We start from the raw sequence: 26103 nt of genomic DNA on the forward strand, positions 1-26103 counted from the left end.
ATATAGACAGGTGTGTGCCTTTCCAAATCATGTCCAATCAATTTAATTGACCACTTGTGGACTCCAATCCACTTGTAGAAACATCTCAAGGATAAACAATGGAAACAGGATGCACCGAAGCTCAGTTCTGAGTGTCACAGCAAAGGGTCTGAATACTTATGTAAATGTGATATTTCAGTTATTTATTTTTAATCACTTTGCAAATATTTCTAAACACCTGTTTTTGCTTTTATATTATGAGGTATTGTGTGTAGATTGATGATAAAACAAATGAATTTAATCCACTTTAGAATAAGGCTGTAACGTAACAAAATGTGGAAAAAGTGAAGTGGTCTGAATACTTTCTGAATGCCCTGTAGATGTACATAGTTTCTTGAAAGTGGTGACACAGGCATATTGGTGTTGAAGAGGCTTTGTGGCCTTCAGTAGTAATGGTATTGAGTATAGAAGTTGGGAAAAGATATTGGTGCACTTAGAGTAGTCAAGTCAAGTCAAGTTTATTTGTCACATACACATACGAGATGTGCAGTGAAATGAAAGTGGCAATGCTCACGGACTATTGAGCAAAAAGACAAACAAAACAACCAAACAAATTATAAACACAATCATTTGTATTGTGTTCAGGTTTAGTCACGTTGCTATAAGCATGATGTTTATTAGAAGTCTTAGATGTCTAAAAATTTACATTTCCAAGAGGATTCCCTCAAACATTTTTAGATGCGCTATCAAAGGTATTTTGTTCTTGATGCAAATCACCCTGGCATCGCAACAGCTGGGCTCATTGTGGGCTGAAGGGCCTATCGCTATGCCGTAGTTTTGATGTTCTATGACCACGTGTCCCTGCAGGGCATGGGGAACACAGGCCAGTCCATCACTTCCTTCCATCCAGTCTACCTTCATGCTGCCTTGCATTGAGAAGGGTGGAAGTATCATCTAGGATGTCTGTCATCCCGGACATTCCCTTTTCTCTGTTCTGCCTTCTGGGGGCAGATGCAAGAACTTGAAAACCTTGAAAAAACAACTTATTCCGCATGGCTCTCAGACTCCAGAACCAATCTCCTCCTTCCCATTCCCTTCCTGGAGTTGCTGCCATGTACTCTTAATTCAATTCAATTCAACTTTAATGTCATCGCACAAATACAAGTATGAGTACAACGAAATGCAGTTTTGCGTCAGTCCGTAGTAGTTGTGCATAAAGAAATAAAAAAATAGAAAGAGAGAAGATACAGAATAATCAGGAAATACAGCATAATTAAACAATGGGGACGGAGGGACCGGAGAAATCTATCGGTGGGACTCTGAGTTCAGCAATGTGATTGTATTGTTGTAGAAGCTGTTCCTCATCCTACTAGTACGTGACCTGAGGCTCCTGTACCGCCTCCCTGATGGGAGGAGGGCAAACAGTCCATGGTTGGGGTGTGAGGGGTCTTTGATGATCTTCCCGGCCCGTCTCAGACACCGTTTTCGGTGGAGGGCATCCATGGCAGGGAGCGGGGCACCGATGATGTATTGCGTGGTTTTCACCACCCGTTGTAGTGCCTTCCTATTCTTAACTTTACTTCCCTCATTTATTTCACTTGTGAACTTTTATTTTACACTACATCAGGTTGCACTGCAATGAATGCATCAATCTGCTGCTTTGTATTTGTCATTGGATTTATTCTTGCACATTGTTTTTATTACTAACTCTTGGAGGTTCATGCCGGGCTAGGAATCTCATTGCACCCCAGTGTTTATGTCAATAAACTAATCTGAATCTGAATGCAAATATGAATCTGGCAGAATGCACAGGGTGGCACAACTGGTAGCGATGTTGCCTCACTGCGCCTGAGACCCGCGTTTGATCCGGACATCAGGTGCCATCTGTTTGGAGTTTACATGTTCTCCCTGTGACCATGTGCATTCCCTTCTGGGTTATAGAGTCATAGAGTGATACAGTGTAGAAACAGGCCCTTCAGCCCAACTTGCCCACATTGGCCAACAGGTCCCAGATACACTTGTCCCGGATATGGTCATATCTCGCCAAACCTGTCCTATCAATCTACCTCTCCAACTGTTTCTTAAATGTTGGGATAGTTCCAGCCTTAACTACCTTCTCTGGCAGCTTGTTCCATTCATCCACCACCCTTTGTGTGAAACGGTTACCCCTCAGATTCCTATTAAATCTTTCCCCCTTCACCTTAAACCAATGTCCTCTGGTCCTCAATGGGTGCACCAGTTTCCTCCGACATCCTAAAGACCTGCTGGTTTATAGGTTAATCGGCCTCTATAAAAATCTCTGTGTGCAGGGAGTGGATTTGAAAGTAGATAATGTAGAACCAGCATGAATGGATGATGGATGGTTGGCATGGACTCGATGGACTGAAGGGCCATTTTCCATGCTGTATTTTCCAATCAATCAATCAATCAATCAATCCACAGTGCTGTCTATGTATCTCGTTCCCCGTTCCCCTGACTCTCAGTCTGAAGACGGGTCTCGGCCCGAAACGACACCTATTCCTTTTGTCCAGAGATGCTGCCTGACCCGTTGTGTTACTCCAGCGTTTTGTGCTCGTCTTCGGTTTAAACCAGCATCTGCAGTTCCTCCCTGCACAATCCATAGTTCCTACTCTTTGACAGAGTTAAAGGACACATACGGTTACATTTAAACAGGGCATATTGGAAACACTCAGCATGTCAGGCAGCATCTGTGGATGGTGCTGAATCCTACATCTCTCTTTGCCTGGTTGCATCATGAAGATCAGGCTCTCTGTGTCTCTCGATGGGCTGATTCCCCACAGGAAGGGACTCTTCAGTCGCTGGGATGAGGACTCTGGTAATAATATTCCTTGTGAATAATATTCCTAGCAGTAAGATCTCTTTGTAGTCACCACAGTTGGGTGTGTCTCTTATCCTAAAGATGATTACGTCAGTGTCTTGACAATTTTTAATATCGACCTGACAAGAAAAGACCAAAAGTAAAAATGTTTGTGGAAGTTTAGCTATGTGTTTTCCATTTTGCTGGTATATTTTAGTGGAAGCTTGCTTTGTATATATTATGTGCAAATGTATATGTGTGTGTGTGTGTGCGCGCGTGTACACACATATGTGGGTGTACTGTCTGAGAGGAATTATCCTCAATTTTTTTCACGGAAATTAATTTTGCAATTGGTTTATTTTTTTGTCACAAAGCTGTTAATTATTCTGTGCGATATCCAGATGAGTCATTTGTGTAAAATTAATTGCAATTATAATGTTGAATATTTATAACAGAAGTAAATTTCTGCAGGATTATGGGAAGTAACAAATTAAATCGTGACATTATCTGGTAATTAATTGAATTTTGGTCAGAACAACTACACAGTTTTTCGGACAACAGAAATGGGCATTAAAACAGGATTGTTTTCTCTTTTGAAAGAAAAAATAACCAAAAAGAATATTCCAAAGTGCATATTTTGAAGCTTATTGAGGTTGCTTGAACCACACTTGCAATGTAAACATCATTGCAAGTAATGTTTACCATCGGAGTGAAGGTCACTCTCTGATTAATGCATAACTGGTCTGTTTACATTCGCTGCAGTATAAGTTGGTGTTGTACAGGCCATGTAGAAGGGAGAGGAAAACCACAGTGGCAACAGTCTGATTTACTTTAGACAAGTAAGAAGTTCCTTCCTAAATGGACTTGTTTTAGAAATTAAGTTGGCAATCTCCTTGAACCAGTGATTGACTGGATGTAACAAACTAACACTGTTCAGAGCCTGAGCGTTACTTGAGTCAAGAGAGCTCAGACTTTGAACAATCTTGAAGCATCGCATTACAAATTTGTCCTTTGTTTTTTACAGGTTAAAGATGGGCAAATTGACTGCTGTCGCTGTGTTACTGGCCGCTGTGCTCTTCATTGGAATAGCCAGTGTTGATGGAAAAATTTCTACCCTGAAGGCTGCAAGTCCAAAAACACCCACTGGCACAAAAAGTCGGAACAATCTGCAGAGACAAATGTCCGTGCTCAGACTTTCAGCTGCAAACATAGACTTTGCCTTACGCCTTTACAGACAAATTGCCGCTCAACCAACTTCCGTCTCCAAGAATATTTTCTTCTCACCAATAAGTGTCTCTGCTGCTCTGAGTATGTTGTCTCTGGGAGCAAGGGTTAACACCCGAGATCAACTTCTGCAGGTCCTTGGGTACGGTAATATGACACAAAATGATGCAGCAGACGTGCATGAAGCATTCAAATACCTCTTGCAAGACCTAACCGCTGAGAATGGCGAACTGCAGTTGAAGCTGGGAAACTCACTCCACATCCAGCAGGGACTAACTCTTCAAAAGAAATTCCACGATGACACAACACAATTCTACAATGCAGAGGTGATGAACGTTGATTTCAGAAAAATTGACAAAGCAAAAAAGATTATCAACGCTTACGTGAGAAAACGAACAAAGGGCAAAATTCTGGAATTAATTAAAACTCTGGATCCAGGCACCACAATGGTACTTCTCAATTATGTCATGTTCAAAGGTAGGACCTTTTTTTTAGAAATGATACACACTCGTTCGCCATAGAATCAAGGGACGTCATTTGAATGGGAAAGAATAAGGTCTTAGCACAATGTTTGAAGAAGTTTTAAACTAAAAGTCAATGATAACCTCTTTCAGATGTATATTGTTATAGTAACATCATCATGGAATCAGACAGCACAACAATGGACCCTTACAGCCCACCTCATCCATGCCAACCACGATGCCTATCTACGCTGAAGCCATCTGCCTGGGTTAGGCCCGTATGCCTAATGCATTTCCTATTTAAGTACTTGTGCAAATTCCTTTTAAATGTTATGGTAGTATTTACCTCCACTATAACCATATAACATATAACCATATAACAAGTACAGCACGGAAACAGGCCATCTCGACCCTTCTAGTCCGTGCCGAACACATAATCTCCCCTAGTCCCATACACCTGCGCTCAGACCATAACCTTCCATTCCCTTCCCATCCATATAACTATCCAATTTGTTTTTAAATGATAAAAACGAACCTGCCTCCACCACCTTCACTGGAAGCTCATTCCACACAGCTACCACTCTCTGAGTAAAGAAGTTCCCCCTCATGTTACCCCTAAACTTCAGTCCCTTAATTCTCAAGCCATGTCCCCTTGTTTGAATCTTCCCTACTATCAGTGGGAAAAGCTTTTCCACGTCAACTCTGTCTATCCCTCTCATCATTTTAAAAACCTCTATTCCAAAGAATAAAGCCCTAACTTGTTCAACCTTTCTCTGTAGCTGTAACTACTGCTAACTTCAAGCGCATACACACTGCTTTTTGTTTCCTCTTTTTAATTTTTCCTAATTTGAGCATCTCTGGTAGGGCCAACATTTAAAACCCAACTCCAATCTCATGGGTTCATAGGTGATAGGAGCAGAATTGGGCCATTTGGCCCATCAAGTCTACTCCACCATTCAGTCATGGCTGACCTATCTTTCCCTCTGAACCCCATTCTCCTGCCTTCTCCCCATAACCCCTGACTAATCAAATTCCCCTTGAATGAATGACTCCTTGTCACAGCCCACCTCATGGAGAGAGTCTGAAGTCACATACAGGTAAGGGTGACAGATTTATTCCCCTGAAAGATACCAGTGAACCAGTTATCATTATGTAGGTTAGTTGATGATATCTCTGTACATTGTGGATGGCTTGATTGTAATCATGTATAGTCTTTTCGCTGACCTAATAGCATGCAGCAAATAGTTTTTCACTGTACCTGGGTAGACGTGACACTAAACTAAAACAAACTAAACAAATTGTAGACGATTACCTGAATTTAAGTTCCACAGCTTCCACGGTGGGATTTGACCCCAGCTCTCTAGATTGTTAGTCAAGGATTCCGGATTACTGGTCAAATCTTTCAGCACCACCACAATGTTGTTGAAGATATCACTGTAGTTAAGTTCAGGATGCAACATTAATGGACTCTCTTCACATAGAAACATAGAAAATAGGTGCAGGAGTAGGCCATTCGGCCCTTCGAGCCTGCACCGCCATTCAATATGATCATGGCTGATCATCCAACTCAGTATCCCATCCCTGCCTTCTCTCCATACCCCGTGATCCCTTTAGCGACAAGGGCCACGTCTAACTCCCTCTTAAATATAGCCAATGAACTGGCCTCAACTACCTTCTGTGGCAGAGAATTCCAGAGATTCACCACTCTCTGTGTAAAAAATGATTTTCTCATCTTGCTCCTAAAAGACTTCCCTCTTATCCTTAAACTGTGACCCCTTGTTCTGGACTTCCCCAACATCGGGAATAATCTTCCTGCATCTAGCCTGTCCAACCCCTTAAGAATTTTGTAAGTTTCTATAAGATCCCTCCTAAGTTTCTATAAGATTCACCAATTACAGAGAGGGGGGGCTCCCTGTAGGCAAATGACAACAAAACACATTCACCATTAATATCATTTAGAATCATTGAAAAATATAGAGCACAGAAATAGGCTTTTCATCCACTACATTCATAGCGATCGTTTTGGCCACTAATGCTAGATCAGAGCCTCCTTAGCCTTTGTATTTCAGTGCCTGCTAAAATGTCTTTAAAAATCATTATTGGATCTGATACTGCCACATCCTTTAGCAGCGAGTTCCTGATATCAACCAGCAACTATGTAGACTCTCGCCTCAACTCCCCATTAAAGCTCCTTGGCACTTCAAACATGTTTTTTTTTTGTTTTTGATACGCCCCAACCATGAGAAAAAGATTCTGATTATCTACCCTATCTAACCCACTTAGAATCTTATACACCTCTATCAAATCATCCTCAACCTCCATCACACCAGGGAATCACACCTAGCCTGTCCAATTTCTCCCATAACTAAAGTCCTCCAATCCAAGCAACATCCTGGTGCATCTCTTCTGCGCTCTCTCCTGGACAATCAGATGAAAGACGAGACCGATATAAAAGCAGATTGGAGAGAAAAAGAGCAAACGTTTCAGGATGTTAACTTTACAAAAAAGAGATATATCTGTTTTTAAATTATTCGCCATTTGGTCAAGTCCTTGGAATAATAATTCGAGGAAGAAAGGAAAATGCCTTCGGGGAAATAAGAAGGATCTGTGTTTCATAGGTTGCTGTTATATTGAGAAAAGAGTCAACGCAGGAATTTAAATTCAATCACTTTTGGAAAGACATTTTGAACAAGTGGTTATTCAGCATATGTACATGCACACGCACACACGCACACACACACGCACGCACACACGCGCACACACACGCACGCACGCACACACGCGCACACACACGCACGCACGCACACACATGCACACACACACGCACGCACACACGCGCACACACACGCACGCACGCGCATACACACGCACACACCTCTATGTCGGGGAAGATAAAATCCTATTTGCATTGTGTTCCTTCAAACAGTTATCTATATTTTTACTGTAATTGTAAAATTTGCTATTTTGTAGATTCACTTGATAAACCAGATTAGTATAATTGACACCAGATGGGTGACATGTATAGGATGGGCCGAAAGGCCCGTTTTTGACATATGTCTCAATGATTCCATTGCAACCAACCTTTAACCTTTGACGTCTGCTTATTTAACGCCAATTTGCAGGAAATATTTAAGCACAAACGAGGACATAGAAAAATTAAGATCTCTATGACATCCATAATTGTAACCCATGACTTCAATAGTTTTTTTTTCTTTTTCTAATTTATTCTTGCATTGAAGGCAGTGAAGAAGGCGAATGGTATGTTAGCATTCATAGCAAAAGGATTTGAGTATAGGAGCAGGGAGGTGCTACTGCAGTTGTACAGGGTCTTGGTGAGACCACACCTGGAGTATTGCATACAGTTTTGGTCTCCTAATCTGAGGAAGGACATTCTTGCCATAGAGGGAGTACAGAGAAGGTTCACCAGACTGATTCCTGGGATGTCAGGGCTTTCATATGAAGACAGACTGGATAGACTCGGTTTCTACTCGCTAGAATTTAGAAGATTGAGGGGGGATCTTATAGAAATTTACAAAATTCTTAAGGGGTTGGACAGGCTAGATGCAGGAAGATTGTTCCCGATGTTGGGGAAGTCCAGAACAAGGGGTCACAGTTCAAGGATAAGGGGGAAATCTTTTAGGACCGAGATGAGGAAAACCTTTTTCACACAGAGAGTGGTGAATCTCTCGAATTCTCTCCCGCAGAAGGTAGTTGAGGCCAGTTCATTGGCTATATTTAAGAGGGAGTTAGATGTGGCCCTTGTGGCTAAAGGGATCAGGGGGTATGGAGAGAAGGCAGGTACAGGATACTGAGTTGGATGATCAGCCATGACCATATTGAATGGCGGTGCAGGCTCGAGGGGCCGAATGGCCTACTCCTGCACCTTATTTATATGTTTCAATGTGGTCAACACTGGTTATGTTGGCATTTGTTCTCCATCCCTGACATGAGAAGGTAGTTTACAGTCAACTTTGGTTGGTCTGGCATCATGTATTTTCTATGGCCACATGTGAAGAACATCAATTAATCAGGTGAGTTTTAACAATAATCTTGCAATCTCATATTTACCACCTACAGGGATTGACTTTTTCTTATTTCTAGATAGTGCTGGAATGTAACATCCCCAGCTACCATGCTGAAATTCTAGATAGTGCTGGAATGTAACATCCCCAGCTCCATGCTGAGATTCTAGATAGTGCTGGAATGTAACATCCCCAGCTCCATGCTGAGATTCTAGATAGTGCTGGAATGTAACATCCCCAGCTCCATACTGAGATTCTAGATAGTGCTGGAATGTAACATCCCCAGCTACCATGCTGAGATTCTAGATAGTGCTGGACTGTAACATCCCCAGCTCCAAGCTGAGATTCTAGATAGTGCTGGAATGTAACATCCCCAGCTCCAAGCTGAGATTCCAATTTATGACTCGATCAATGAACTAGAGCTTTTGTTGTTTCTCTAGCAACTTTAAGAGTACTGGGTATCTGGTATTACATGTATTATTTATTATATAAAATATTGATTTTAATGGATACAGATGTCTGAAACCAAAAGGCATAGGTTTAGGGGAGGGTTGAGTAGTTAAAGAGAATTTGAGGAGGATTTTTGCAATCTGGCAATCTGCAATCTGGACCAAACTTCCTGAGGAGAGGATACAAGCAGGTACACTCACAACATTTAAGATGACCACTTGAATTATCAATACATAGAAGCTTACAGATCTAGTGTTGGTAAATGGAATTAGTACAGAAGAGAACCCAGGGACCTGGGTTCGATCCCAACTATGGGTGCTGTCTGTACGGAGTTTGTACGATCTCCCCAAGACCGCGTTGGTTTTCTCCGAGATCTTCGGTTTCCTTGCACACTCCAAAGACATACAGGTTTGTAGGTTAATTTGTTTGGTGTATGTGTAAACTGTCCCTAGTGTGTGTAGAATAGTGTTAATGTGCGGGGATCACTGGTTGGCACAGACTCGGTGGGCCGAAGGGCCTGTTTCTGCGTTGTATCTCTCAAAACTTGATAGTTAGCATGGACACTGTGGGCCGAAGATCCTTTTTTTTTTGTTATATGATTCTCTGACTCGGGTTCACTCAGAGCGCTTACAACCTGTCCAGGCCAACATTTATATTGCGGTTAAAATCCTTCCTTGCCTTTTCTCACTGATACCTATCAATGTAACCTTCCTTTTCCTTCCAATTCTCATGCATCTTCCTTCTAAATACATTCATGATATTAACTCCAATTGCTTGCTATGTGGCAAGTTCCACATTCCTACTGCTCTTTGGGTAACACAATTTCTTGGGAATTTTCTGAGGACTTGTTGTGATTATCATATTGATGGAATAAATAAAACATGAAATCTATTGCCCACTGTGACCACTTCCTCCTCTAGCTCTCCCTAGCTCTGTAGAACATGTTAACACCATGTCTGAGGTCTCTCTCACTTCATTTGATCACTAGTTAAATTGATTCAATCATTGCAATTAAAAAATAAGGTGGTTGTGCAGTGGTTAAATTAGTGGACTAGTAATCCAGACTCTGGTTGTGCTCTTTTGCATATTGGAAATATTCTATCTGCCTCCAAACGATTAAAACCTTTCTTCATTTTAAAGATTTAGAATCATAGCCATGGGGTCACACAATATAGAAACAGACACTTCGGCCCAACTTGTCAATGCCGCCCAGAATGCCCCATCTACTCTAATCCCACCTGCCAACATTTGGCACATATCGCTCTAAACCCTTTCCTATCCATATACATGTCCAAAATTATTTTAATTGTTGTTATAGTACGTGACCCAACTACCTCCCCTGGCCATTCATTTCATATACCCCCCCCCACTCTCTGTGTGAAAAAGTTGCCCCTTAGGTTTCTATTAAATCTTTTCTCTCTCTCACCTTAACCTTGTGATTTATGGTTCTTGATACTCTTACTCTGGGGAAAAGTCTATGTGCCTTCACCTTATCTATTCCCATCCTAATCCTAAACACCTTTATAAGATCACCCCTTCAGCCCTTTGTGCTCCAAGGCATTAGGTCCTAATCTGCTCAATGTCACTAAATAACGCAGGAGCTCAAGTTGTGAATTTGAGGCACCGTTCACTGGGTACTTCAATCTGATAATGGGTCAGAAATGGGACTAAATTATCCCAATCAACATTTCAGGCGTTTCCTCTCAGCAGTTTCAATTGCATCTAAGCGGAAATCCCACAGCTGAAACGATGTTCATTGTGTCTGAAGAAGGCTTTCGGCGCGAAACGTTGCCTATTTCCTTCGCTCCATAGATTGCTGCTGCACCCGCTCAGTTTCTCCAGCAATTTTGTCTACCTTCATTGCGTCATTTATGGCTCCCGTTTCATTTGTTTTCTTTTGTAGGTCAGATTATTTTTTGGGAGTCAAACTCAAAAATGAATAAGGAACTGTTGGAAAAGAATGGGAAGCTGCATTTCACGAATATCCAAGACAATTTATCGATGTTTTCTCCGGAGCATCGGAAGCTGATGGGAGACCTGATAGAAGTTTATAAAATTATGAGAGGCGTAGATGGGGTAGATAGTCAGAACCTTTTTCTCAGGGTGGAAATGTCAAAGACAGGTGGGTATAGCTTTAAGGTGAGAGCGGCAAACGTTCAAGGAGATGTGTGGCACAAGTGTTTGACACAGAGGGTGGTGGGTGCCTGGAACATGCTACCAGGGGTTGTGATGGTCAGATTTAATAGTGGCATTTACAGTAAGTGGCTTTCCCATAGACACAAGGATATGCAAGGAATGGAAGGACATGGAGCACGTGCAGGCAGATTAGATTAGTGTGAATGGGCTTTGCGTTCAGCAAGGATATTATGGGTTGAGAAGCCTATTTCTATGCTGTACTGTGCTATGTTCTATGTAGTCACCTAAACCGGGTATTTCATGATTGTGGCAGAAAAAGTTGCTCTAGTAGTTTGCCATGTTTTGTCAAGAGCCGTGAGCTACAATGGCCAGTACCTACAGTTGTAACACTCAGGCACTATTCAACAGCAGAATTAATTCTAATCCATGCAGAAGGAAGATGGCAATCTTGCAGACCGGTTAGTTGTAGACATTAGGTGTTCAAGAAGGAACTGCAGATGCTGGAAGATCAAAGGTACACAAAAATGCCAGAGAAACTCAGCAGGTGCAGCAGCATCTATGGAGGGAAGGAAATAGGCGACGTTTCGGGCCGAAACCCTTCTTCAGACATTAGTTGTGCAGGAGTTAGAATTTTTAATTCTGTGAGTTATATCGAAACTGGACATTTTCTGAGAAGAGGAGAATATTTCAAAGCCACCCAATGTCCCTGTGCATTTCAACAAAACTATTGTCTTAAATTTAGCCCGAAGACCTTTCATTTATTATGGCCCTGATCAGATTTACATCAAGGGCCTCCTTTGCACATTGCTGCAGGCACATGGAATACTCAGCAAGGTATAGGAATATTACAGACATGGTTTATAAAACTGTCTGATCTACACACATGCTTTCTCAGTAATTCCAACAGAATATTAACTAGAGTGAGACTCCATGAAAACTTTCCCAGCAATGGTCGTTGCTACCAAATGGGCAGTACTACATCTTGTAAATGATTATTTTAATATGATCAGAATAAATGGAACAATAAGAAATACACATCCTATTGATTTAATAATAATAATAATAATAATATATATATTATTGTCATTGCACGTCAGTGCAACGAGATTTAGTTTTCAGCTTCCAACCGATGAAAAACAAAAGTAAAATAAATAAATAAGCTGTGTGCCGTGACCATCTGAGGGAGAGAGTCCAGGGGGGGGGCGGGGGGGCACTGAGCAGGGCCGGTTCAGAGCCGCTATAGCTCTGGGAATGAAGCTGTTTCTGAGTCTGGAGGTTCGGGCGTAGATGGCCTTGTAACGTCTGCCGGAGGGAAGTAGTTCGAACAGTCCGTTACAGGGGTGTGATGAGTCTTTATGGATGCTGACGGCCTTCTTGAGGCACCGTGTGTGGTAGATGCCCTCCAAGGCTGGTAGCTGTGTCCCAATGATCCTCTGCGCGCTCTGTGGACGACGCGCTGAAGAGCTCTCCTCTCCGCCTCCGTGCAGCTGAGATACCACACAGAGATGCCATTCATTAATATGCTCTCTGTGGTGCAGCATTTGATAGATCATACACTTTAAGAGAGAACTAGTAAGGTGGGAATTAAATAATTCACCGTGATAGAAATCATATTGACATACCAAGAAGCGTAGACACATTAATGTTTTATCTCGATAGCTCAGCCTTACTGCTCCCATCTGAAAGAGTTAAGAGAACGCATTTGTCTTCTTACATCAAGAAAGGAAAAAAAAAAACCCTCCTTGGGCAATGTGATTGGAAATGCACCATTGACCAGTAATATTTGGTGACACGTAAGCAAGGGAATCCATCCATCCTCATGCAACGCCATGTATGGAGTCTGTGGGAACAAATATATAAAACAAAGTGTGGTGGAACCTCAATCCCAGTTGCTTTGCCCAAAGCAAAGAATATATAATGGCAGGAACAATGAACTGCAGATGCTGGTTTACAAACAAGACTCGTGGTGCTGGAGCAACTCAACGGATCAGGCAGCATCTCTGGAGAACGTGGACAGGTGACCTGTGTGTGAAGGAACTGCAAATGCTAGTTTAAACCAAAGATAGACACAAAATGCTAGAGTAACGGGCAGCATCTCTGGAGAGAAGGAATGGGTGACGTTTTGGACTGAGACTAAGGTCTGAAGAAGGGTCTCGACCCGAAACGTCACCCATTCCTTCTCTCCAGAGATGCTGCCTGTCCCGTTGAGTTACTCCCAACATTTTGTGTCTATCTGTGGATAGGTGACATATCAGGTTGGCAGCTACTTACCGTATTTAACTTTGGAAATTTAGAAATCCAAGTAAGTAGGTAAGTTTATTGGCCAAGTATTCACATACAAGGAATTTGCCTTGTTGCTCCGCCCACAAGTAACAACATGACACACAGTGACAGTTACGAATAACTCAGAAAACACTAAACATTAATAATAATAAAACATTAATGATAAAACACCATTGATCAAGCATGTGAACCAACAAAATACCTGATCAAAGGGAGGCTACAGATTTTTGGCTGTTGAGTAGAGCAACTACTTGTGGATAAAAACCGTTTTTATGTCTGGCTGTGGCAGCTTTGACAGTCCGGAGTCGCCTTCCAGAGGGAAGTGATTCAAAGAGTTTGTGGCCAGGGTGAGAGGGGTCTGAGATGATCTTGCCCGCTCGCTTCCTGGTGCAACTGCTTTTATGGATTCTTTACTAACATAAGCATCCAAGCATCCATGCCTTAGAGTCTACTTAGAATCATAGTCATAGAGTTATGGAAACAGGCCCTTCGGCCCACCTTGTCCATATGACCAAGTTGGCCTACAGAAATAGACCTGCCTGCCTGCATCTTGTTGTAGGCTGAAGGGCCTGGTCCTGTGCTGTACTGATCTTTGTTCCATGTTCAATGTCGATAAAATAAACAGTTCAAGGATCTATTTCCCCTAGCGAAGGTCAGTAATGGGGGTATTAAATTTAACTCGAAGTTAATTGGCAGAAGGTTCAGAGGAAAACTGAGATAAAATGATCACACTGAAGTGGTAAACATTTCATTGCCCAAATTATAGCTTGGGGCAGACATTTCTTCCATGTTTAAATGGTCTGTAGATGAGCACAATCTTCAGCCATAACCTTCAGGGCTTTGAAGCAGGGGCTGCAAATTGGAGTTAACATGACTTTGAATTTTGGGTGGCAGGAATATGATTGGCCAAATAGTTTCCTTCTGTGCTGTAAATGTCCATGATATCCATGACCTGGCTGCAAGTGCACAATGCATTTCCCATGTACAACGAAGAACACATCTCCACCTGTGAATAATAATGGTTTGTACTGCGAGAGAGATCTAAAGATGGGTAAGAACAAGATGAGATTTGATAACAGCCTTAAATGAACATTGGCAAAAGTCCTTGTTTTAGTTTAGTTTAGAGATACAGTGCGGAAACAGGCAATAGACAATAGGTGCAGGAGTAGGCCATTCAGCCCTTCGAGCCATATCCCTTGACTCTGCTTTCTTTAACAGCTCTATCTAACTCTCTCTTGAAAGCATCCAGAGAACCGGCTTCCACCGCCCTCTGAGGCAGAGAATTCCAGACTCACAATCGTCTGTGTGAAATAGTATTTCCTCATCTCGGTTTTAAATGGTTTACCGCTTATTCTTAAACTGTGGCCCCTGGTTCTGGACTCCCCCAACATCGGGAACATGTTTCCTGCCTCTAGCGTGTCCAAGCCCTTAATAATCTTATATGTTTCAATAAGAATCCCTCTCATCCTTCTAAATTCCAGAGTGTACAAGCCCAGCCGCTCCATTCTATCAGCATATGACAGTACTGCCATCCTGGGAATTAACCTGGTGAACCTACGCTGCACTCCTTCAATAGCAAGAATGTCCTTCCTCATATTTGGAGACCAAAACAGCGCACAATACTCCAGCTGTGGTCTCACTAAGGCTCTGTACAACTGCAGAAGGACCTCTTTGCTCCGATACTTAACATGTTAGAAACATAGAAACATAGAAATTAGGTGCAGGAGTAGGCCATTCGGCCCTTCGAGCCTGCACCGCCATTCAATATGATCATGGCTGATCATCCAACTCAGTATCCCGTACCTGCCTTCTCTCCATACCCTCTGATCCCCTTAGCCACAAGGGCCACATCTAACTCCCTCTTAAATATAGCCAATGAACTGGCCTCGACTACCCTCTGCGGCAGAGAGTTCCGGAGACTCACCACTGTCTGTGTGAAAAAAGTTCTTCTCATCTCGGTTTTTAAGGATTTCCCCCTTATCCTTAAGCTGTGACCCCTTGTCCTGGACTTCCCCAACATCGGGAGCAATCTTCCTGCATCTAGCCTGTCCAACCCCTTAAGAATTTTGTAAGTTTCTATAAGATCCCCTCTCAATCTCCTAAATTCTATGAGTATAAACCAAGTCTATCCAGTCTTTCTTCATAAGACAGTCCTGACATCCCAGGAATCAGTCTGGTGAACCTTCTCTGCACTCCCTCTATGACAATAATGTCCTTCCTCAGACCAAAACTGTACGCAATACTCCAGGTGCAGTAGAACCTCCCTGCTCCTATACTCAAATCCTTTTGCAATGAAAGCTAACATACCATTCGCTTTCTTCACTGCCTGCTGCACCTGCATGCCTACCTTCAATGACTGGTGTACCGTGACACCCAGGTCTCACTGCATCTCCCCCTTTCCCAATCGGCCACCATTTAGATAATAGTCTGCTTTCCCGTTTTTGCCACCAAAATGGATAACCTCACATTTATCCACATTATACTGCATCTGCCAAACATTTGCTCACTCACCCAGCCTATCCAAGTCACCTTGCAGTCTCCTAGCATCCTCCTCACAGCTAACACTGCCCCCCCAGCTTAGTGTCATCCGCAAACTTGGAGATATTGCCTTCAATTCCCTCATCCAGATCATTAATATATATTGTAAATAGCTGGGGTCCCAGCACTGAGCCTTGCGGTACCCCACTAGTCACTCCCTGCCATTGTGAAAAGGACCCGTTTACTCCTACTCTTTGCTTCCTGTTTGCCAGCCAGTTCTCTATCCACATCAATATTGAACCCCCAATGCCGTGTGCTTTAAGTTTGTATACTAATCTCTTATGTGAAACCTTGTCGAAAGCCTTCTGGAAGTCCAGATACACCACATCCACTGGTTCTCCCCTATCCACGCTACTAGTTACATCCTCGAAAAATTCTATAAGATTCGTCAGACATGATTTACCTTTCGTAAATCCATGCTGACTTTGTCCAATGATTTCACCACTTTCCAAATGTGCTGCTATCCCATCTTTAATAACTGACTCTAGCAGTTTCCCCACTACTGATGTTAGACTAACTGGTCTGTAATTCCCCATTTTCTCTCTCCCTCCCTTCTTAAAAAGTGGGGTTACGTTTGCTACCCGCCAATCTTCAGGAACTACTCCAGAATCTAAAGAGTTTTGAAAGATTATTACTAATGCATCCACTATTTCTGGAGCTACTTCCTTAAGTACCCTGGGATGCAGCCTATCTGGCCCTGGGGATTTATCGGCCTTTAATCCATTGCGGTCGTACGCGGCGTCTTGATGTCATACGCAGCATTTTGACGGCGTATGCAGCGTCTTGGTGACATATGCCTAGCGTGTGGCATTGCGTGATGACGTCACCGCCCGACACCGCGCAACGCCCAAATTCAGTCGGCCCGCCTCCTGCCCAGCTGATTGGTAAGCATTACCATGTGGAGAGGATGTTTCCACTAGTGGGAGAGTCTAGGACCAGAGGGCACAGACTCAGATTAAAGGGATGTACTTTTAGAAGGAATTTAGAAGAAACACTTTTCCTCACAGAGTGGTGAGTCAGTGGAATTCTCTGCGTCAGAGGGCGGTGGAGGCAGGTTCTCTGGATGCTTTCAAGAGAGAGCTAGACAGGGCTCTTAAAAATAGCGGAGTCAGGAGATATGGGGAGGACAGGAACGGGGTACTGATTGGGGATGATCAGCCATGATCACATTGAATGGCGGTGCTGGCTCGAAGTGCCAAATGGCCTACTCCTGCACCTATTGTCTATTGTCTATTGTCTATTGTCTACGACGTAAATGACGTCACGCGCGAACTTAACACGTACTTAGCGCGAACTTCGCATGAACTCCGCTTCCGGTTGGTTGTGCCAAACGCACGCAAGCGCATGCAAGTGGGACAGGCCCTTAAGGCAGTAGCTCCACTGCTATGCCACCCATGTCTTTCACAGTAGTGCGTGACCAGCTCCGTGTGGTATTTCATGATCTGTCTTTGTGTTTGTAGGTAAATGGGTGAGACCCTTCGACCCCCTGAACACATACGAAGCTGACTTTCACGTCGATGATACAACAACAGTTAAAGTTCAAATGATGAAAGGCAAAGGAAGATATGCAATGAATTACGATGACAAACTGTCCAGTTCCGTGATTCTGGTTCCTTACAAAGGAAATGTTTCCTTGGTACTAATACTACCAGATCCGGGGAAACTGGCCGGGGTTGAACAGAATCTGACCATTACCAATTTTCAAAACTTGCTATTTTCCTTAAGGATTGGGTGAGTTGCTGCCACAATGAAAATAATAAATATGCAGAGATGAGCTTGTGGGGAGACCTGATAGAAGTATATCAAATGATGAGAAGTAGAGATAGAGTCAGAACCTTTTTCTCAGAATAGAAAAAAAATCAAATACTAGAAGGCGAGAGGTGAGAGGGACAAAGTTTAAAAGAGATTTGTGGGGCAACTATTTTACAATGAGGGTGGTGAGTACCTGGAACATGCTGTGGTTGAGATACCATTTAAGACACTTTGGTAATCAACAATTGGAGGGAAATGGATTATGTGCAGATAAGTCCGTGATGGTCTTGGCATCATGTTCAGCACAGACATCGTGGGCCGAAGGGCCTGTTCTTGTGCTGTACTGTTCTATGTTTTATGATACGTTAGAGTTGGTTACAAAAAGGGAGAGAATTATTGCTTTGGGTCAGATTTTCTTCAGTAACTTGGTAATCCCTTAAGCAACTTGCCCATGAAAGGGGGAATGACAAAAAGAGTTGGGGTTTGTGACACAGATTTTGCATTCAGCTGCTAAATGATGGTATTTACCCTTGATCTTAAAGAAACCAGCACACAATGACCCAAGAAGTCTTGTGGCTTGGATTGCAATTTTCCTGACGTTATATTAATTCTTCAGATCATATGGTGAAATCAGGCTTCCATCAAAAGTGAGGCCTTCAAGCTAAATGCGCAGCTGATCAGGAAGTTAAAAATGCTCTAATTTGTAAATTAATTTTTTAACCGTGTTTTAGAGAATGCATTGAAGTTTGAGGCATTCACTTGCTTAAAGTAGAAGCCAAATAACATAATCAAACATTAATAATGTAAATAATGGCATTTAAAATTATTTTAGAAAACACAGAATTTTGAAATAATTCTTCTCAGGAAATTTGAGTCCAAATATAAAATTAGTTGTTCAAGAATGGTGTAGTTTTTCCATCAGTGCTTTATTGAAGGGTAATTAATAACTAATTTTCAACAGGGCATTCCTCCAGGCATTCCTGATTTCCTCCCACATCCCAGAGATGTTTGTTTTCGGGTCAATAAATGTCCTTTGTCCTTTGTCCTTGTCCTAATTGTCATATTGTCCCTAATGTGTAAGAAGTGGATGAGAAAATGGGATAACAGAGAACTAGTATGAATGGGTGGGTGATCGATGGTCAGAATGGACTAATTGGGCAAACAGCCTGTTTCTATGCTGTATCTCAAAACCAAACTAAAGTTTGCAGATTTAGCACCAAGATATCACTGATTGCGATTTCTCAATCCCAGATGTATGTTCAAACGGGCAGATAGCAAACATCGCTCTCAGTTTCATGTGTTACTGTCAATGTATGAGATTTGCACATTCGGTATTGCAATCGTGACGTCCAAACCTGTATTTGCAAGTGAAAAACTATCTATACTTTAAGTAGATATTTAGCATCCTGCAATTTTAGATTAAATGCTTTTGAACTGGAAAGTTTCAAGATCAATGGACCTTGAACCGACTGAGATGGATTAAATTATGCCAGAGATCCACCTCAAATATACACCAGAAATGAGGGCCCTTGCACTATAAAACAAGTACTGCAAGAATGATATCACATGCATTGAAACTCAAGAAGATGTGAACTTTCTTGGGCTGTGTGTTCATTCATGAAGTAAGTTGGTCTTAACAAGCTGTACAGCATAGTGCCGTCTCCTGCAAGGATGTTCAGTGTGTGAATTCAAACACTGTGGTAGACACAGCAGTGAGGGAGGCAAGTCAGTTAATTACATGGAAATGTGACACAACAACACGTTTGGTGAGTGCAGATGCTCTGTTAAAAGCAAGAATCATGAGGTTACTCTTCAAGTCATAATGTTCTTCCAACACTTCAAAAATAACCCCTCCCTGTCTACCTGACTTCCAGCTATGTTAAACGGCATGAAGCTGTTGCTATTTCCTCAGTCATATTAATTTAATCAGGCAGGAAATGTTAGGGCTTACAAGGACAACTTTATTGATGCAAAATCGTTAATTTTAGTTAATTTTAGAGATACAGTGTGGAAACAGGCCCTTCGGCTCACCGGGGCCATGCTGACCATGATCACCCAGACAAAGCATATGGTTCCACCTCCATTTTATTCACAAAAACCTTTTCTTTTAGAGGAAATCAACTCTTTGAAGTGCTGTCAGCTTATTCATAGATACATAGAATAGTTCAGCACAGGTATGGGCCCCACAGCCCACAATATCCATGCTGAATATGATGCAAGGTTAAACTAATCCCCTTTACCTGCATGTGATCCATATCCCACCATTCTCTGCATATACATATGCCTATTAAAAAGCCTCTTAAATGCCACCATCATATCTACCCCCATCACCTCCCCTGGTAAACGGTTCCAGGCACTCATCACTCTATGTGTGAAAAAATTGCCCCCGCACATGTCCTTTAAATTTCATCCCTCACCTTAAACTATGCCCTCTAGTCTTTGATATCTTCGACTCCCTGGGAAGAAGCCTCTGACTGTCCACTCTTTCCATGCCTCTCGCAATTTTATATACTTCTATCAGGTCCAACACTCCAGAGAAAACAATCCAAGTTTGTCCAACCTCTCCTTGTACCAAATACCCTCTAATCCTGGCAGCATTCTGGTAAACCTCTTCTGCACACTTCTCAAAACCTCCAGATTCTTCCTGTAACGGGGAAACCAGAATTCCACATTATACTCCAAATGCAGCCTAACCTATAAAGCTGCAACATGTCATCCTGACTCATATTCTGTGCCCCAACTGTGCAGGCAGGCATATCTTCACCACTCTATACCTACTTGTGTTGCCACTTTCAAGGGACAATGGACTTGGACCCCAAGATCCTTCTGCACATCAAATCTGTTAAGGGTCTTGCCATTAACTGTATACCTTCCCATTACATTTAACTTCCCCAACATCTCATGCTTGCTCTGATTAAACCCCGTCTCTGTAGCTGATCTATATCCCACTGTATACTTTGTAGTCTTCCTCACTGATCGCAACTCTACTATTGATGGTGTTACCTGCAGACTTGCCTACCAACCTATCTACATTTGTGTCCAAGTCATTTATATATATCACCAGCAATGGGGGTCCCAGCCAGCACAGATCACTGCAGCCCTCCACTAGTTACAGGCCTCCAGCCAGAATAACACTCTTCCACTGCAACCCACTGCCTTCATAAGTTCATAAATTCATGGAGCAGAATAAGGCCATTTGGCCCATCAAGTCTATTCTGCCATAGAAACATAGAAACATAGAAATTAGGTCCAGGAGTAGAGGCCATTCGGCCCTTCCAGCCTGCACCGCCATTCAATATGATCATGGCTGATCATCCAACTCAGTATCCCGTACCTGCCTTCTCTCCATACCCCCTGGTCCCCTTAGCCACAAGGGCCACATCTAACTCCCTCTTAAATATAGCCAATGAACTGGCCTCAACTACCCTCTGTGGCAGAGAGTTCCAGAGATTCACACCACTCTCTGTGTGAAAAAAGTTCTTCTCATCTCGGTTTTAAAGGATTTCCCCCTTATCCTTAAGCTGTGACCCCTTGTCCTGGACTTCCCTAACATCGGGAACAATCTTCCTGCATCTAGCCTGTCCAACCCCTTAAGAATTTTGTAAGTTTCTATAAGATCCCCTCTCAATCTCCTAAATTCTAGAGAGTATAAACCAAGTCTATCCAGTCTTTCTTCATAAGAGACAGTCCTGACATCCCAGGAATCAGTCTGGTGAACCTTCTCTGCACTCCCTCTATGGCAATAATGTCCTTCCTCAGATTTGGAGACCAAAACTGTACGCAATACTCCAGGTGTGGTCCTGTACAACTGCAGTAGAACTTCCCTGCTCCTATACTCAAATCCTTTTGCAATGAAAGCTAACATACCATTCGCTTTCTTTACTGTCTGCTGCACCTGCATGCCTACCTTCAATGATTGGTGTACCATGACACCCAGGTCTCGCTGCATCTCCCCCTTTCCCAATCGGCCACCATTTAGATAATAGTCTGCTTTCCCGTTTTTTGCCACCAAAATTGATAACCTCACATTTATCCACATTATACTGCATCTGCCAAACATTTGCCCACTCACCCAGCCTATCCAAGTCACCTTGCAGTCTCCTAGCATCCTCCTCACAGCTAACACTGCCCCCCAGCTTAGTGTCATCCGCAAACTTGGAGATATTGCCTTCAATTCCCTCATCCAGATCATTAATATATATTGTAAATAGCTGGGGTCCCAGCACTGAGCCTTGCGGTACCCCACTACTCACTGCCTGCCATTGTGAAAAGGACCCGTTTACTCCTACTCACTGCTTCCTGTTTGCCAGCCAGTTATCTATCCACATCAATACTGAACCCCCAATGCCGTGTGCTTTAAGTTTGTATACTAATCTCTTATGTGGACCTTGTCGAAAGCCTTCTGGAAGTCCAGATACACCACATCCACTGGTTCTCCCCTATCCACGCTACTAGTTACATCCTCGAAAAATTCTATAAGATTCGTCAGACATGATTTACCTTTCGTAAATCCATGCTGACTTTGTCGAATGATTTCACCACTTTCCAAATGTGCTGCTATCCCATCTTTAATAACTGACTCTAGCAGTTTCCACACTACCGATGTTAGACTAACTGGTCTGTAATTCCCCATTTTCTCTCTCCCTCCCTTCTTAAAAAGTGGGGTTACGTTTGCTACTCGCCAATCTTCAGGAACTACTCCAGAATCTAAAGAGTTTTGAAAGATTATTACTAATGCATCCACTATTTCTGGAGCTACTTCCTTAAGTACTCTGGGATGCAGCCTATCTGGCCCTGGGGATTTATCGGCCTTTAATCCATTCAATTTATCCAACACCACTTCCCGGCTAACCTGGATTTCACTCAATTCCTCCAACTCCTTTGACCCGCGGTCCCCTGCTATTTCCGGCAAATTATTTATGTCTTCCTTAGTGAAGACGGAACCAAAGTAGTTATTCAATTGGTCCGCCATATCCTTGTTCCCCATGATCAACTCACCTGTTTCTGACTGCAAGGGACCTACATTTGTTTTAACTAATCTCTTTCTTTTCACATATCTATAAAAAACCTTTGCAGTCAGTTTTTATGTTCCCTGCCAGTTTTCTTTCATAATCTATTTTTCCTTTCCTAATTAAGCCCTTTGTCCTCCTCTGCTGGTCTTTGAATTTCTCCCAGAACTAATCTCTTTCTTGATATGTTCCAAATGTAACCCAGTTCTGAATCCATTTATTTTTATTATTGGTCACAAAATACAGACATTTCAATGTTTTAAGCTTTAGCAGTCCTGATTATATCTCTGAACCAGAAAGTTATTAATTTAAGCTTCTGCGGGGCTACAGGCATCTCCTTCCGGGTGGGAATGGGGCAATTCCTCATGCGTTCTATCCCCCCCCCCCCCTCCCCCCCCCCCCCCCCCCCCCTCGACACAATAGTCAGAGGCTGGGTTGAACTCAACAGAGCTGGGAGCACAGAACATGCCTGCTCACTCACTGAGTCAGTGAGGCCTGGCTGGCAATTGCTCTAACCATGCCCGATCACTCTTCCTCTCAGCTGTTTCTGTCAACCTCTGTTCATTTCTGACTGAGGAATACTTCTCAGGAGCGGAGCCCTCTCATAACCTGGTGATTGCCTGTAAATAACCCCTTGTTAGTGATTGCCACTCAGTTGAGCCTTCCTGGAAAATAAGCACATTCACAATGCGAGTGGATGTCACGTAATCCCATGTCACACTCCCTGTCCTGAAACAACTCCTCGGACGGAGACTGTTTGCTTTCTGGGGAATTACCAAAGACATCCTCAAACTGTGCTCTGCCCTGTGCATTGGGAAAACTGGGAATGTATTCCTATTAAACGTAGGGATCACCAAAAGAAAAACTCAAGAGAGAATTAATATCTTTCTGACACTGTTGGACAACAGGTTTGTGGATCTACGCTTTCCAAAGTTGATGTTAAAGTCCTCGTACCAACTCAAACACTTACTGATGACAATGGGCATCGTCGATCTGTTCACTAAGAATGCGAATCTCTCCAAGATAACCAGATCTGCGCCAGTAAAGATGTCAAAGGTAAAACATTTTCATTTTCAACAGAAAGGCGTAGCAATTTTTTTTTTTTTACTTTGACATAAGTTCGTAAAACATGTTTTAGTTGAAGATAGACGCAAAATGCTGGAGTAACTCAGTGGGACAGGGAGCATCTCTAGAGAGAAGGAATGGGTGACATTTCGGGTCGAGACCCTTCTTCAGTCTGAAGGATCCAGACCCTACTTCAGTCCGAAGAAGGGATTCGAGCCGAAACGTCACCCATTCCTTCTCTCCAGGGATGCCGCCTGTCCCACTGAGTTACTCCAGCATTTTGTATTTATCTTTGGTGTAAACTGCGGTTGCTACCCACACTTGCTTTAGTTGAAACCTAAATAGTTATCCTCAGAAGAAATAATTCTATCTTGCCTTTTTCCATAATCTTTCTTTCAGGAGTTATTTCATGCAATATTTTACTTTGCAGGAGCCAAAAGTAATTTAAGAGCAATCGCTGTCGGGAGCAGATGTGAAAGTGGGATAAAACCATAAAACCAGTGTGAACAAGTAATCAATGGTTGACATTGGCTCAGAGGGCCATCGGGCCTGTTTCCATGCCGACTATTATCCACAGTGGTAGCCCCTTGCCTTAACACATGATACCCTGGTGCATGGTATAACTAGTAAATAAATACCACCCTCCAAAATGTCTTGATCTTTGTTAGCTAACTATAATACCAGCTGGTTTAGCAAAGCATTGAAATAGCATGAATATTTCTGACATTCAGATCCATCAACAATTCTGAATATCTGTAAATTCCAAACTAACCTGTGGCTGCTGAGGGCAGCTAATGGGCAGGCTGAGACCACCTGCAGTGTTGCAGGCTGTGGCCCTGGAAACCATGAACAAGGGAGATCCAATGTCAGAGAACAACGAGTTATAATTGGGATGAGCCAGAGCACACGTTGATAATATAACCATATAACAATTACAGCACGGAAACAGGCCATCTCGACCCTTCTAGTCCATGCCGAACACATAATCTCCCCTAGTCCCATCTACCTGCGCTCAGACCATAACCCTCCATTCCCTTCCCATCCATATAACTATCCAATTTATTTTTAAATGATAAAAACGAACCTGCCTCCACCACCTTCACTGGAAGCTCATTCCACACAGCTACCACTCTCTGAGTAAAGAAGTTCCCCCTCATGTTACCCCTAAACTTCAGTGCTATAATGTTCTGAGAATCATGTTGCAATAAAAATAGAGATCAGATAGATTTACAGTGACTGCAGCTGGCACCAACAACTGAACAAGGAAGAGTACGGGTGTCAGCGGTTATGGGTAGAAGGCAGGAGAATGGGGTTAGGAGGGAGAGATAGATCTGCCAAGATTGAATGGTGGAGTACACTTGATGGGCCGAATGGCCTAATTCGGCTCCTGTCACTTATGACCTTATAAAGTGGCTTCTGGCCCATACATAGAGCACAGCTGCATCACAGTATATAGAAACCTAACTCACTCAAAACCTTACAATTCCCTGGGAGAAAATACAGGCCAATTTTGTCTTAGGATCGTGAGATATAGATCATCAGCTTCAGGAGATCCATCCAGCATTGATCATTCTGAGCACCACCATCCGTCTCATTGAGTTATGAAGGAATACTACCAGAATTATGCTGTGTTTATTTTATTTTATTTTAGTCTAGTTTCGTTTAGTTAGTTTGCATTAGTTTAGTTTATTATTGTCACATGTACCAAGGTACAGTGAAGAGCTGTTTTGTTGTGTGCTATCAATTCAGCGATAAGACTATACATGATTACAATCAAGCCATCCACAGTGTACAGATACCGGATAAATGTATAATGTTTAGTGTAAGACAAAGTCAGTAAAGTCCGATTAAAAAGTTTTAATATTTCCAATGAGTAATGCCCCTGTCCCACTTAAGAAACCTGAACGGAAACCTCTGGAGACTTTGCGCCCCACCCAAGGTTTCCGTGCGGTTCCCGGAGGTTTTTGTCAGTCTCCCTAATGGTCTAAAGCGGTTTTGCGTCTTCTATGTTCCGCAGATTATTTTTAAAAATTCAAAACCGGCCGCGACTAAAAATTGCGATTCTAGTTGCAGGTGGTTGCCGGAGGTTGCAGGTGGTTGCAGGTGGTTGCCGGAGGTTGCTGGAGGTTGCAGGTGGTTGCCGGAGTTTGCAGGTGGTTGCCGGAGGTTGCAGGTGGTTGCCGGAGGTTTCAGGTGGTTGCCGGAGGTTGCAGGTGGTTGCAGGTGGTTGCCGGAGGTTGCAGGTGGTTGCCGGAGGTTTCAGGTGGTTGCCGGAGGTTGCAGGTGGTTGCCGGAGGTTGCAGGTGGTTGCCGGAGGTTGCAGGTGGTTGCCGGAGGTTGCAGGTGGTTGCCGGAGGTTGCAGGTG

The 26103-nt window shown here is 42.9% G+C and overlaps 1 protein-coding gene across 1 annotated transcript in view; it reads left to right on the forward strand.

Annotated features, from left to right (window-relative positions):
• The first annotated feature begins 3510 nt into the window (after nucleotides 1-3510).
• LOC129693402 (alpha-1-antiproteinase-like) overlaps nucleotides 3511-26103 on the forward strand; it is a 28795-nt gene continuing 6202 nt past the window's right edge. Inside the window, exons 1-4 of the mRNA XM_055630228.1 lie at nucleotides 3511-3636; nucleotides 3822-4498; nucleotides 17372-17642; nucleotides 23581-23728. Of these exons, the coding sequence (XP_055486203.1) occupies nucleotides 3829-4498; nucleotides 17372-17642; nucleotides 23581-23728 (1089 nt within the window). The 5' untranslated portion in view covers nucleotides 3511-3636; nucleotides 3822-3828. The remainder of the gene's footprint in view (nucleotides 3637-3821; nucleotides 4499-17371; nucleotides 17643-23580; nucleotides 23729-26103) is intronic.

Source organism: Leucoraja erinacea, unplaced genomic scaffold, assembly GCF_028641065.1.
Source record: "Leucoraja erinacea ecotype New England unplaced genomic scaffold, Leri_hhj_1 Leri_278S, whole genome shotgun sequence".
NCBI lineage: Eukaryota > Metazoa > Chordata > Chondrichthyes > Rajiformes > Rajidae > Leucoraja > Leucoraja erinaceus.